The sequence below is a fragment of the Sceloporus undulatus genome, chromosome 4 (assembly GCF_019175285.1).
Source record: "Sceloporus undulatus isolate JIND9_A2432 ecotype Alabama chromosome 4, SceUnd_v1.1, whole genome shotgun sequence".
Classification (NCBI taxonomy): Eukaryota; Metazoa; Chordata; class Lepidosauria; order Squamata; family Phrynosomatidae; genus Sceloporus; species Sceloporus undulatus.
In genome coordinates, this window is record NC_056525.1 from 148267572 (window position 1) to 148283587 (window position 16016).

At 40.0% G+C, this 16016-nt stretch overlaps 1 protein-coding gene across 1 annotated transcript in view; it reads left to right on the forward strand.

Moving 5' to 3' along the window:
* CRB1 (crumbs cell polarity complex component 1) overlaps positions 1–16016 on the forward strand; it is a 138156-nt gene that overhangs the window by 110720 nt on the left and 11420 nt on the right. Inside the window, exons 9-11 of the mRNA XM_042461259.1 lie at positions 311–1217; positions 2675–2803; positions 4989–5115. Coding sequence (XP_042317193.1) covers positions 311–1217; positions 2675–2803; positions 4989–5115 — 1163 coding nt within the window. The remainder of the gene's footprint in view (positions 1–310; positions 1218–2674; positions 2804–4988; positions 5116–16016) is intronic.

Genomic DNA, 16016 nt, shown 5'->3' on the forward strand with positions numbered 1-16016 from the left:
ATAGCTCCTATAATTCCCATAGATGTCTGGGAGATTATGAGGGTTGCAGTCCAGCACATCTGAAGGATGCCATGTTGGGAAGGATGCTTTGAATCTAAGGTGTCATAGATTATACCTGTCACCTTCCACATGAAAAGTATTCTGCCATGAAATTTTTTTCTCTCCCTCAGTCATTCATTCTGGGGGTTTCCTCCTTTATGTTGAGCACATGCCCATATAAACCACAAAGAAGTCAAACTAAAATGCAGCATACTTTCCAGAAACAATTACAACCTTTTATGCTTTAATGGTTTTTGTCACCTCTGTCCAGGTAGCGCCAATGCCATCTTTAGTGGCAGAAACAGTGCTGTATTTTATAGAAGCAATGGGAAGATCAAGAGAGACCTCACCAAGATAGCCTTTGGCTTTCGGACTCAAGACTCAGATGTGATACTGCTTTATGCTGAGAAGGAGCCAGAGTTCATCAGCATTAGCATCCAGAAGACTAAATTAGTGTTTCAGCTGCAAAGTGGCAACAGCTTCTATGGGCTGAACCTGGCTAGCTCAAAATCAGTGAATGATGGAAAGTGGCACCAAGTGACCTTTTCCATGGTAGAACCCCCATCTCAGTCATCAACATGGCGCATTGATCTAGATGGTGAGAAAGACAGTGCAACAAGTATAGTCACCACAGGAAACCTCAACTTCCTAAGAGAAGGGATAGATATCTACCTGGCTGACAAACCTTTTGACAATCTGGATGGGCTAAGAGGGTGCATGAGCACCATAGAGATCAGTGGAATCCATCTTTCCTACTTTGACAGTGCTGATGGCTACACTAAAAGACCGCAAAAAGAGCAATTCCTCAAAATATCTGCCAATTCTATTGTCACTGGCTGCTCTCAGTTGGATGCCTGCAGCTCAAACCCTTGCATGCATAATGGGATATGTGAAGACTTCTTTACTTATTATCATTGCACATGTGCCAAGGGATGGACTGGGACTAACTGTGAGATCAACATTGATGAATGTGCATCCAATCCTTGTGTGCACGGAAACTGCAGTGACAGAACTGCATCATACACATGTACATGTGATCTAGGATACACTGGGGCAAGGTGTGAAGAAGACATAAATGACTGCCATGGTCATCTATGTGCAAATGGAGCCACCTGTATGGATGGAATTAATGGTTATTCCTGCCTGTGTGTTGGGAACTTTACTGGAAGATTTTGCAGGTACTGTAACAATTCCCTGATGAAGACATTCATTCATCCATTCCTAATATCATTCACTTCTCTGAGGCAATGACTGAGCTCTGAACATGCCCCTGATTAATAATTACATTGCTGAGTGTTGCATTGTGAGGAAGTTGGTTAATGTTGTGTGCAATCCAAATTTCAACAAATGGAATGAATGTGAAGAGTATTAAGCAACAGAGACAGATGAGCAATGGGAGAAATACGAATGTGAATAAAGGCAACAAAAGAGCATATTATTGTCTCTATTTTGTGGCAGTAAGGACGATAAAGATTGCAAGTGCTTCCTCAGTTAACTATATAGCAGAGGTTTTTTTTCTGAGTAGTTAAGAGGTTATTTCTTCTGTACCCTGAGAGGGTTATGTTGGGACCTATGAAGGCCTATTATGGCAATTCTGAGGATACAATTGCTCATATCTGCACTGATCTTGACTCCTTTATTCATATAGCTCCCCTGAAGTTTTCTACAGTGCTGTCTGGTCCAGTTTTGTGGGCTCATTTAGGAGATTTGGATGGAACAGACTAGCTGGATCCATTTCAGTCTGTGTGAATGGAGTCTATCCTAACAGATGAACTTTGGAAAGAAATAGAGTGTGACCCAGTTGATTCTGTTGGACTGCTTAGTGGCTTAGATCTTTTAGGGGCTTTTGATAATATTAAACATGACATCCTCTTAGAGCAGGAATCAGGATATATGAGGTCCAACAGCCCCATGCAGCTTCAACCCCTTTTTGTAGCCCCAGGACTCCCCCCTCTCAAAAATATATTTAAATTTTTGGAAAACTGGTGGTTTTTCTAATTTCCTCCTATAATCCCTTAAACTTCCTCCCGTGGCCAACAATCAGCCAAAAGTGAAAATCAGAACAGAAGTGACATCATGTCATTCCAACATAACCTACAACTATCCCAATTTCACCGATTACAGTACAGTGGTACCTCGGGATACGAAATACCCAGGTTACGAATTTTTCGGGATACGAAAAAATCCCATAGGGATTTATTGTTTCGGGTTACGAAAGTTTTTTCGGGTTACGAAAAAACTCCGGCGCTATTTTAAATGGAGCCGCGGCAGAGCCGCGGCTTTTTCCCCATTAGCGCCTATGGATTTTCGGCTTACAAAGGCTTTTCGGGTTACGAAAGCGGCCGCGGAACGAATTATTTTCGTAACCCGAGGCACCACTGTAATCCTCTGCTGTCCTACTTTTTCAACTGCTTTAAAAAGTCCTGATTTCTCTCTCTTCCTCCCACTTTTACCCTAAAAGATAAATTAAAAGGAAAGGCAAAAGGAAAAATGAGTCCAAAAATGACATAACTATGGGTCAAGATAGTACCATATAGCCTTTTGATCTGGGTTTTTTAAAATTGAAAAATCAGAGGGCTGGGAAAAGAATGGAAGCAAGTGATTTAACCAACTTTCCACTGTTGTTCCACCATAGGCAAGTACGGCCCCCTTCGACAGTATGTGGGAACGAGAACAGAAGTCTGACCTGTTACAACCACGGCAACTGTTCTGAGCTCCAAGGATTCTTAGAGTGCCTGTGCCTACCTGGCTTCAAAGGGCAGCGGTGAGCACTTTTGAAATGTCATGTCACATTGAAATATTGTAGCAATCCTTTTTCTGAAGGAGCTCACAAGCTCTTTCATGCAGCAAGATCACACAATAACATTGGCACTCCAAGTAACATCTTCAGCCCAGTGTGGAAAACATCAGGTTCTAGTGGAAACATTAGCTTCTAATCAGTTGTGTGTAAGATTTCTGCAAGGCCATTTGGAAATGAGTCTTACAAAAAGAAATCATGTGCAAAGAAGAGGGTTATACAGCCTTGGTTTCATGTAGATTGGGATTACAGTCGTCCCTCCTAACTCACGAATCTTAGATCTGTGACCTTGAATAGCAGCAGAGAGGCAACTTCTGCTATCTTTAATGGTGCGCACCCCCGGGCCGTGCGCACAAAGGCATGCCCCATTCAAGCCTATGGGGCTTGAATATGCGCAAGCCTCTGTGTTCACACAGGGGTCCAAAATGGATCCCCGCAAAAACAGAGGGGCAACTGTATATCACTGATGTTGTTTTTGGAATGGGTTGTGGTGGTTATTGTTCTTGCTGTTTAGCCATGGAAGATCGTATAGCTTGTACCAGACAATTTTTGTACATGTGTATATTCATTTGTATATATACATTCTATGTTCAGTACATGAGCCCTGAGTCAGACATAGAAAGTCATGGGATCCAGACCAATACAGTTGGCTCTCTGTATCAAGAGGCTAGTTATCCTTGTTTCGGAGCATCTGCAGCTAGCCTTGCCGCATATAAGTCAGTGGTAGTGCATGCACACAGCCATACTGACCTAGACACATGCATGTTGCCATCCATAGACTTATTTAGATATGATATCCTGTGATATTTTGTATCTGCAGGGGGAAGCAGGAACCAAACTCCTGCTGATACAGAGGGCTGACTGTTAATGTGTTGAGGCCTTTAATGCAATAGCTTTCTGTTCATTTCAACTCTACACAATGATGTTTTGTATACATTGAGCTGCCCACTTCATCGAAGCAAAGAATGCATGGGAGACTCCTCACTAGAGCCCCCAACTCTTGTATCACTGGGAGAAGGTAATGGTAGCAATCCCTTAATGCTACTAGATGCCATCTCTGAACAGACCCTGAAACTGATAGTCCTCTGCTAAACTGATTTTCAATATGACAAAACCCATCTATTATCTAACTCCATAGTAGAAGAGGACATATTTACTCTTCAAGAAAGACTTACATTATAGGGAATGAATAATAGAAATTTTGATGGAAACGTCCATCCAATCTTTCAGTATTAATTATTTGTTAATAAAATGTATTAATGAATGCCCAGGTCCAGTGTATCAGCAACAGGCCATGCTCAGCTGTTTGTAACTTTCTTCTTTCTTTTTTCTCTCTGTCTGTCTGTCTGTCTGTTTGTCTCTCTTTTCCTTGTCCTTTTCCGTTTGTTTTTTTAAATTGAAAAGCACATTTTTTCAAGTAAACAGCAAGTTTAACCGTTTTGTATTCTTATTGTTGTCCTTGATTTAAAATATCTTCTCCAATCTGCTTTTTCTCAATAGTGGGGGTGGGGGGGGTGAATACAGGTACATGTACCTTTTCCTCTCAATAGAGAAAAAATGATGGTGGAAATTCCTTTCAAATAGAAAAAATGGCCTGCAGAGATAGGTTAGGTAACCCACATATAGAATATATGTGTAGGCAGAAATATCAGTTTCAAATGCCTCATGAGGGGATGTGCTACAACAGAATGCTTTTCAAACAATAGATGATTTTTATTATTATTATTTTGATGCAAGCCTAACCTGTTTTGGCCTATGCAAGTATTTCAGTCACCTTCTTCAGGGGGTTCTAACAAAACAGGGGCTATATATTGCTTCAAGCCTATACATACCAATATATGAAACTAGCAACAGAAATTTCTGGAGTTGAAAATTTCATTCTGTTTAGTGAACTGAGCCACATGCCAGCATCAATACCTTTCTTTCTTCCCTTTTTTCCCCTATACCTTTCTCTCATATTTCTCTTCTTTCTTTCCTCCCATCTTAATTTTAATAAATTTTCCTTTTAAAAAATAATGATGCTGATGCAACCCACTAGTAGCTAGCAGCTAATTCACAGTGAAAGTTTTAAGCCAACTCAAAGGCACCATTTGTAGTGAAGAGCCACATTCACTTTCCTTTTTTCAGTACTTATCCAACTTATATTTTTCAGATGTGAGGTGGATATTAACGAGTGCAATTCTGATCCATGCCTCCATGGCGGCCTTTGCCAGAACCTGGTCAACAAATTCCAATGTATCTGTGATATGAACTACGCCGGTGAACGCTGTGAGATAGATGTAAGCGACCTTTCCTTCTTTGTCTCTCTCTTGCTGTGGCAGAACCTCTTTCAACTCCTTTCCTACCTCATTCTGCGCATGGATGATGACCCAGCAGTGGAGTGGGGAGAACAGGATGATTACTAGCTATTGGTGCATACACTTATCATTTTAAAGCCATCCAAGTCCAACAAAAGATGCCTTGTCCAAGCCATAAAGCTATGTTAGAAATTAGAATGCCATCATCCTTTGAACCCATTTTTCAAATAGTGTAGGTGGTGTTAAGTACAAAGTCTATGAAGTAGATTTCTTCTTTGTTGATCAAACTGAGATTTTGTACTGAAAGAATGAAGCAAAATCTTCCCAAAGCAGACATTCAAGATCTTGGTTCTCATCCATTTTAATTCTTCTTCTTCTTTGCACTAGTTTGATTTGTACGCTATATTCATCTCTTCTATTGGAATGAGGAGATGCAATAATAACAGGGTACCTTGGCCTTTAAAAGAAGGTGGTTAGTTCATTTTCTCCTAGCTATCCTGAAACCTTGTCTGTGACTTGAAGAAGGCCCATATTATCCTCTCCACCACCACCTACACATCTGTGCATATGAAATATATATACAAATTATTTGTCTTCTTCAAATGTATCACATGCACTGATATGTGGGTGTTCACCTATCAAGATTCCCTCTTGTATAGAACACCCCAATGTACAGGAGCCTTGTGTCACTCTATAGTTGGCCATCCTACATTAGGTATGGAATTATTAGCTCAATTTATTCTTAAAGGAAATGATGAATAATTTTAACAATTTTATTTCCACTATGAAAAATAGTCTTTAAAAGTCTGTTTGCAGTTCAGGACTGATTCTGTGCAAAATTTGTTTGTTGGTTTTGGTCTTTTTTTTAAATGCAAGGGACATCATTTTCTGCACGGAAAATAATATTCTTGCACAGAAATATTGGCTGATATCCTCTTCAATATTTACAAGCTCATAAGCCAAGTTTTTCAACATGCCTTGCGTGGTCAATAATTTTATTTATTTATTAATATATATATTTCTGGTGACATGCTCTGTTGTAGCAGTGTGTTACGACTGCAGCCTCGCCCACCAGAAGATGGGGGCAATAGGGACTAAGTTCTTTGTTGGTGCAGAGGCAGAAAAAGTGGGAGAGTAAGAGAAAAAGAAAGAGATGGAATTACTTCAGGTTTATAATTCTGATTAATGATCTAATTTATATTATTCAACTTTCTACCCAATACAACCAGGTGACTTCAGGACCAAACATCACCCACACCCTGATGTATTTGTGCCAGGATAAGAATAGTTTTCTTTCACGCACATGCCTGATTTAAAGCTATTCACTTAGCCACCATGTGTATGTAACACCCACCTACCTTAGAAGGACTGTTCTCTCACATAATAGGAATGATGCTACTGTTAATGAGTTACAAAGGAAATCAGAAATGATTGCCATACATAACAGGGATTTGTATGGGTGAGTCCCCCTTTTTAAATGGAAAAGATGAGAAAAATGGATGAGAGCTAACTACCATAAAAGAAGCTACACAAATAGGATAGATTTTAGGTTAGTATGAGAAGCCACAGAGTCCAGAAGAAGTGATCTGAAAGATATTTCCTTGCAAACTCTGCTGCTATTTCATGAGATAAAAAAAAAAAATAGACCAAACAAAAAAAACCATGGAGCATAGACAGGGACTATATCAGGATCTTCCACTTCAAAATACGTCTTTGGAGCCAGGAGGCTGATGTTGTTGTACATGCAGCTTATATGATCACCAAAGTATACCGAAAAAGCAAAATTCTAGTCTTATTGCATCACACACCTGTTGCCAATACCATTGTCTCACTGCAATCATGGGAAATGTTCCTTTGTCCTGACATAAAGAACTTCTGAAATCCTTGTTTGTCCTTCTTTTTGTACATCCATAGTCATCAATTACATTGTAAGCATTTGCATGTACTTAGCTTTCCTGTCTCTATAAGTACAATAAATTGTCTGCCTTTGTCACCTTATACCTCCTTTTTTCATTTGTGTCTGTTTGTGCTCATGCCTGTGTGTTCTCATTTGCTTTCAGTGTGTCATGATTTATGAATGTTTTACACACTTCAGATATGCACTACCTCAAAAGCTGAAGTGTAGCCCTTCCACACTGTGTTCCACTCAAACCCTGAGGTGTGTGATTGCTTAACCATCTCCTGAGACTAGCATCTTCCACTAAAGAGAATATCATCCACCCTCCCTGAGGACAGAAAGCCTTCATTTCTAATTCCAGAATGCATTTGGTACCTGCTATTTTGATTTCACCAAATGTCATCAGAGCAAAACAAAACAAAACAAAAAATCGCTCGGGATTTCTTTGCTTAAATTTTAATTTCTCTCTCTTCCTCATTCCTTCCCTCCTCCCTCAATCCTGAAAAGAGAATGAATACATGGAACATGCCCCCCTACTCACATTATTTTTCTGAGTCAGCAACAATATCACAATAATAGGAATTGCACAGGTTTGTAATAAACGGGAAAACAATTTCGCCATCCTTAACCCAAGCCAGCTAAACAAAGGCAGTGATGGTACACTGTAAGTCCTTGTGTACATTTGTTCCCAGCCATTTCAAGGGAAAAGGAACAGAGTCATGCAAAAGAATATACACTGCTTTCTCCACTGGAATGGAGCTTAGCATCAGTGAACAGCTGCTGAGGGCCCCAGAAACCTTCCTGGGCTCCACTACTGGTCCCACTTTTCAAAACATTTTCTAGATTTGCATTCCAAGATGTGGTAGCTAGCTGTGTCTTTCCCACCAGTAAGCCACTTTCAAGGTTTGTTGGGAGATTGAAAGGCACAGCTAGATACAATTGTCTGGTGCTGTTCTAACCACAACTGCTACTGTTCACCATCACTGCTGCATAAACCCACAAGGAACCACCAACAAAAGAAAAGCCCCAGTAAAAGGAACCCTCTCCAACCTCAGCCTTATTATTTTTAGTTGTACCCTGTCTTTCCCCTAAAACTGAACATTCACAGAAAGAGGACCCCCACATATACACCGTGGCCCCTGCATCCACAAGAAGTGTGTAGTTTGAAGGGGAGGAAAACCCATAGTTTGAGAACTCTTCTATATGGCTAAAAGACTGGTCTCTTGGGAATCAGAAAATACTGTGCTTGTAAATACTAAACTTCTATTTATGGGTAGTAGGAATGTCAGGCTGTCCTAAGACATTTTACCAAGTAAGGCAGAGTAGCTGAGACAGAGCAGAAAAATCTCCCCATCTATGCCCTCTCAAGGTACAAAGAACTCTAAGCCAGCCAAGCAGGACATATTACTTTGCATTTTAGCAAAAATCCATCCTACATTGGTCTGAGTCCTTTGGGTGTTCATAACTAATGTAGATTCACTGAATCAATTAAATTTACCTGAGTGCTGATTCATTGTTCAACAATTTACATTAGATGGAATAGTCAATAGCATTCAGGCTATAATTTATGCTGTCTAATGATAGAGCCAACACTGTGGGCAAATCAATATATCCCCCATGTCTGAATCACAAAAAGAGGTATCCATACATTTGAACAGGTCTGTCTGCAGAGATGAAGCCTCTATATGAGCAGCTGGTATGTAAGCTTCTTGATTAAAGATACCCACATGCCAGTATTTGTACAGCAGTGCACCTATCACCAGAGGTGCGGCCAGCAGTAGAGGCCCACTGCCATGTAATGGCCTGAATGGCTGTGCAATTCACATAGGAAGGAACCTTATTTTCTCCCTATCAAAATCCTGAGCCTCCCAACTTTCATTTCTCTACCACTACAATTGCTGACATATAATAATAATAATAATAATTTGTTTTATTTATATACCGCTATTCCAAAGATCAGCGGTGAACAGCAAGTAAGCTAATTAGCAATAAGCTAATGATAAAACTGTGTGAACAGAATCTCCTAGAGACAAGAAAAGGAGGCATTTTATTTTTAAAATATGGAGGTCTACCCAGTTACCAGCAGTTCACCATTACTGACACACACCAACACACATCACAACTAATATTACTCATGTTAATGTCAGCCTCGAAGGTTGTCAGTCCTGTGGTTCTGCTACATTTACAGATAACACTCTTGATTGTGTGGTAGAGTCCAAAACATCTGTGAATAGCTCTAAATAGGAAAAGACAGCCCTTTCACAATTATAACACTGTGATTCCACTTTAACACAGCCATGATCCCATCTTATGGAATTCTGGGATTTATGGTCATGTTGTTCTTATGCAACTTCAAGTTGACTCTGAATTATGGTGACTCTATCATAACATTTTTAAGAAGATTTATTTAGAAAGGATTTACCTTCCTCTTAGGCTGAGAGAGCATGACTTGTCCATGGTCATGTGGGTTTCCATGGCAGCAATGGCATCATTGGGGGTGTGTGGGGACTGTGGACTGCACTGGGTGACATGCTAAAAGGGGGGGTGACAGCACTGCTCCTCAAACACCTACATTTTGGCAGAAACAGGCTGTGGCATTCATCTGCTTCCCTTTAAAATGCTTTACAAGTTGGTGGGAGTGGAGGGAAATGCTTAGTGGGAGGAGAAAGGAGTCATCCCAGAACTTTTTAAAATTAAAATTTCAAAATTTTAATTTTTAAAAGAAATTGAAATTTTTGAAATTATTTTTTTTAATTGTCTTTAACATCATCACATTTTAACCAAATCTTCACTGTGTATATGTAAATACATTTAGGTTGTGCATATGATATTGTAATTTGAAGATATCATTTTAATTTTGCTAGTTGTTTATGTCAGAACTATTAGAATTGCATTCAGAGGTAAATGGGAATTATGATTTACGAGTAACATTAGTACCAAAAAAAAGCATTACTAAGGATTCTACATGGTGTGAAATGAGAGGAGGTCAATGGAGGAGGGATGACACCATGAGTTACCGTACCGGGTGACGCCAACCCTAGTGAGGCCACTGCATGGCAGAGCACTTTTTTCTCAAGTGCTAGTGAGTAAGTTTAAAAGTCAAACCATTACACCATGTCATTTGCAGTTTAGGATCGGGTACTTAGAGTTCTCAGCCAGAGTGCTCCAATACACGACCAAGCTACAAACTCCATGATTCCAAAGGATGCAGTGGCTGCATAGTGCTATAATTTTGTGCTATATAATTACAGGAGAAGAGCCACAAAAATGTGAAATAAAGTTGGACCGCAGATGGAGGTTGGGGGTCCCTGCTTAGCTGGAGCTGGAGGTTAGGATTGGCAGTCAACTCCAGTATGTTTGACGTATAAGCTGAAGACAGATTTGGGGCCACAATTATGGATTTTGATATGACCCATTGATAAGTCAAGGGTAAAACTTAGGGACACGTAACAAATTATGTAAAGGACAAAGTAAAAGAATGATGCCAAAGAACAGCACAATTAATCTGTCCAAGGAATAGAAAAGGACAGAAGCTGAGCTGCAGCAGAGAGTAGAAGGGCTCTGTGCTTCTTTTAGGTTCCCTCAGGATGAACAAAGTTCTCACCTTTCACCACTCCATTTAGAGAAGGGGAATGGTTTTCTATTTTGATAAGAGTTAAAGTACAGTAATTACAGTGGTCTGTGAATAGGTCAACCCAGGTTTTTTGGGTTAATTTTTTTGACTTAAATTGCTAGACTTATACATGAGTATATACAGAATATATGTGTGAAAGGGAAGATAGGTGGGGATGACAGGGAGTGTTCCATTAATGGCTTTGCCAGCTTTGGGGCAATGGCCACACTAAGTTTTGGTGTGCCACCTGGGTGTCCTTGCCAGGGGCAATTCAGCCACTGGGCTCCAAAAAAGAAGAGTGAAGCTCCACACCACACAGTAGGGCAAGCAGGTGTCTTACAAGTTCCCATTTCTATTAGACAGCACTGATCCAGTTACTATGAGGATTTAATTAGCTTCCTTACCATCAGTATATGTAGGTAATCATGAAAGCAAACAAACAAGCCTGATGTGAAATTGCAGCATACAAGGATAGTCATTGGAAGAGCTTAAGAAAGTAATCAGGCTACCCTTTCTCTTCCTTTTTTCTAGTAGGGCAGTCACTAACTGAATGGGCACCAAACAGAATGGGATCCTTTGCCAAGGTCTGCTCATTAGTATTATTTCATCCCTTTTGGCGCCTTGATGGAAAATCTTATCTGCATTGCTACATACCTCCAGCAATCATTATGATGACAGAAGATATGAATGAACACAGCAGTTAATGGCCACATTGAATTCAGGACTTTTTTTATATATAAAAAATTGGCACAGGAGTCTAAGATTCTCACTGAATTTGCCTTTCAGAGATTACTTAATATATTCATTAATGGGAAGTGTTAGTTATAGGAGCATGTCCTAATGACACTTAAATTACGATAATAAATGCCTGCAGGTTCATGAATAATTTATTCCGCATTTGCATAGTCATCCTTATGCAGTTATTCCTGAGTAATTATCATATTGACTAAAAAGGTGTCAAGGACTGAATAACTACTTTTCCTTCCATTTGCTCATCCGCTCCCTCCATCATTTAGGCTTGTCTTTCATTCTTCATCCTATAGGGATCCCTGAACTTTCTCCTTTTTAAAAATAAGGACCCACAAAAGAGAAAAAGTAGAGGAAGCAAATCTGTCAGTAAGATGGCTTGAAGAATAAGCAGAAAGAATATCCATATCTATATCTTCTTTTGCTTTAGCTTAAAAATGAGAGCCAGCATGTTTTGTGGTCTGAGTGTTGAACTAAGCTATGAGAGATCAGAGTTCAAATTGCCTTTTGGGTATCTTTGGGCAAGTCATACTCTCTCAGCCTAAGAGAAGGACAACAGCGAACCTCCTCTGAGCACATCATGCCAAGAAAACCCTGTGACAGGGTCACCATCAGTCAGAAACAACTTGAAGAAACAACGACAACATTCACAACAGTGCCATGCTAGCAACTCCAACCTGAATGTAGTATTTATTTAGGCACCAAAAGAACCAGTTCAGTATACCATCTCTGCTTATGAAGTGCCTCACAGCTCAATGGCAGAGTATATGCTTTGTATTTAGAAGGTTCTGGATTCAAATTCCACCACAACCATAAGCTTGTGTCTAGTTAAAAAGTTCTTGGGTAGCAGGACTAGCTTGAGAAATAATAGGCACCCTCAGCGCAGATCACTTCTGGATTTGGAGGAACTGAAAGGTTCGGCATAAAGAGGCTTCAAAATGACTACCTGAGTATTTCTTGCCTAAAAAAAAAACTGTGACATTCATGGGGTTGTCATAAGTCAGCAGACAACTTGAAGGCTCACACACATGCAAGAGTCTATCAGCAGATCACATCCTTGGCATCCTTGGTCTGTTCCTGGGATTTCTGAGGCTCACATAGCAAGACATGGGAAAGACCTCTACCAGACAGCTACAATGGACAGAATAGGTCTAGATTAGATGGATTTACCATTTGGGATGTTCGGTCTTAAACCTTTAACATCTTATGTTACCACTGGCAGAGGCATCTGAAGTGTGTTTGTTTTTTTAAGTTTAAATTAAATGCAAGGGACAGCTTATGTAAGAAAATTAGAGCACATGGATAGAGGAAATCCGTGTTTTTCTTTTTATCAGAAATGAACAAAATATAATTCTGAACCATCTGCTCCAGCCCCAAGTCAACAAGTCCACTTATTCCCAGAACAGAGAGGATCATGTTGTGGCTGCCTGCCTTGTAGCTGTTAAAGAGAAGAAGCCAGTCAGAAAATAGGTGATTTAGCACTACAAACATATATGAATACATAGGATTTCAAGGCTAAGCTTTTTTCGCAAAGCCACATGCTCAAAGACCTCTGCCTGAGGATGGGTGAATCTACCAGCTTTACTTTCTCTCATACTCAGGTTTTTTTTTAAAATCCCAAGTTCTTTCCCTGACATTTATGAAGAAAGTGTGTGTGTGTGTGTGTGTGTGTGTGTGTGTGGAGGGGGGTTGCAATAAACAATGGAGTCAATACTTTAATCACAAATTGACAAACAGATCTACACAATGCGCTACTAGACATTCCTCTACACAAAGCTCCTCTATACACACCGGGGGGGGGGGGGGAAGTGTGCACAGTAAGGTTTCAAAATCCATGCATTCGTTTTGAGTTGAGGCTCTTTCTCTTGAGATAGATCATGCTTTATTGTGACATCTGAATGAAGCCATGGTCTTCATTGCATGTTTCCTTTCTCACACCATGCAACATTTTACTCAGATAAAATAGCTCAAGCTGCATTCTGAAGCTGGTGTTTTGACACATTGACTGAAATAGTTAACTTTTGAAAATAAGCATTAAAAAAGGCATAGGTTTGGTTCCTAACTAGGCAATCATAAATCAAAGTAACTCTTCTATTCATGGGCAAGGCTGAGATTTAGTTGGTGGTCAGAAGTGGAAAAGATAATGTTTACCGATTCCTGTCTCCTTCCCTTGCAGCAATCCCTCCTTTTCTAGATTTTCAAGCCCACAGAAACAGATGAGAGGATCACAAGAGCCTGTAAGGAACAGGAGGACCTATAGCCTTGTCAGCAGGAGTAAACCCAAGTGGGTCCCATGTCAGAGGGCGAGTAAATCCATCCCAGGCACTGATAGCACTTTAAAAGTGCTGGATCTATTTAGAAATACAGTTCCTCAATAGAATTAAAACCTGGAGTAGATCCACCACCCATCTGACATGGGAGTCACTGCTGGTTTTGCGGATCTGGTTATGCTAACTTGTAAGAGTTTCTGCCATTTAAACTCACGTAGCAGCATTTATAATCTGAATAAGCAGTTAAGAAACAGGGTCTAATAAATTAAATGGGAAATTGCACATACATTTTATGTTTAGATGGGCAGGAAAGAATCACAGCAGTCACAGCCTTCTTCTCATGCATGACTGATTCATGTGTCACTAGTTAGAAGTAAGCTTCATTGGGTTTCATGATATTTACTCCTAGGTAACAAGAATGTAACATTCCTTCCATTTTTGCACTTTGTCAAATTTTGGATGCAGCCCTTCAGTAAAAAGAAATATGCCCACGAGGGCCAAATGTATGCAGTTAAAAATTAGAAATGGGAAAATGAGAAAACTTAACATTCTGTGGAATCAAGGCAAGGCAATTGAAATGGTATCTGTCTGCCATAACTGTGTCATGTAGATATAATTTAACTTTTTTAAAAGGAATATATAATGCAGACAAACAGAATTTCCCAACATCACTTCCAAGGAAAATGTAGTACTGCAAGGAACTTAATATCAGAGAGTGCTAGTGATCTGTGTTAGTTCTGTAAACTCTCACCTTATACAGTCTAGGCTGCTGCCACACTGTAGAATTAATGCAGTTTCTAACCACTTTAACTGTCATGGCTCTATCCAAAGAAATCCTGGGATTTGTAGTTTGTTGTGGCATCAGTACAGATCCATGGCAGTTAAAGCAGTGTCAAACTGCATTCATTCTGCAGTGTAGACATGCCCCTAGAGTACTTGAGAAGTAGCAATGAATAGGTGGGGATGTTTGTTGTACTGAATCATTGCTTGGTCCCTTTTCCCTGCCCTCATTGCTGAAGAGTCTTCATGACTTGCTGCATAATGCAGTGTTTTATTTTAACTAAATGTAAGTAGCCAAGACGGTATGTGAGCTTTAAAAGTATACTTAAAGATATATTTTGAAAATTAGGTCAAAATGCACCTCAGCAAGTGATACGGAAGGCACAACATGGTCTCCCTGTAATTGCTAAATGGAGGTGCATGAGAGATAAGACACATCCCCTTCTCCATTTAAAATCATCTGCCTTTAAAAAAAAACACCTGAGGGCAGTGAGGAGGACCTGAAGAATGACAGTTTCAGCAACTCATCCTGACAAAAATGTAATAGCTATCTCTGAGAAGGTTAAAAACAAGAATAAAATTGTACCAGGCGTACTTACAAAAGGGGGGGCAGGCAGAGATTTCTCTGGTACATGTGGGAGAAGTGATAAAGTTCAATTGGTATAAAACAACTTATTATTATTATTATTATTATTATTATTATTATTATTATTATTTTCTGCGTGTCCTCAAGGCAGGGTACAACATAGATTAAAATACACAAAACCATTTAAACACATTACATTAAAACACATCAACACATGTTAATAGCATCCAACATAAAATTAAAATATACCAATTTAAAATTCATAGTTTAACATCAACTGAGTAGGCCTGCCAGAAGAGATAGCTCTTTAATAATCTTTTAAATTCAGACAGTATGTTTAGCTGTCAAATCTCTCCTGGCAGGTCATTCCACAGTCTAGGGGTGACTGATGAAAATATTCTCTGGGTGACACTTGCTAGTCTACTTCTGGCTGGTTGAAGAAAATGTCCCCAGAGGACCTGAGTGTATGAGGTGAATTATATGGGAGGAGGCAATCCCATGAGTTTGTAATGGGTAACCAGACCCTAACTATTATACCTCAGTTTTCAGGCCAAGGAGTCTTTCTGTGAAGTAATGAGTCTCTTTGTGTTTTTTAAACTTTCCTTATAAAATCATGGGAGAGGAAATGGTGAAAACAGACAAATGAACCTGCCTCTCCTTCATCTGTTCTCTTCTACCTCATCATATTCAGGAGGCTGAAGAAAGGAGACTCTGGCCCAGTACAGACTGGTGCCTTGCGTCGGCCTGAGGCCAAAGGTAGGGCCCGGGAGAGCGGAGTGTCCACACACTCCCGATCCCTACCATGCGCTGCAAGTGCCATCTTGGCACACTGTTATTTACACAGGGTACACAATGACGACATCTTCCATGTGCAGCACCCAAATGGCATGGTGCATAAGGGGCATCATCATGGTGCACAAGTGTGCCAGTGGTGCACGTTCTGTGGCACAAAAAGAAGCCCTTTTCCGGGCTTCTTTTTCTGCTGTGCGC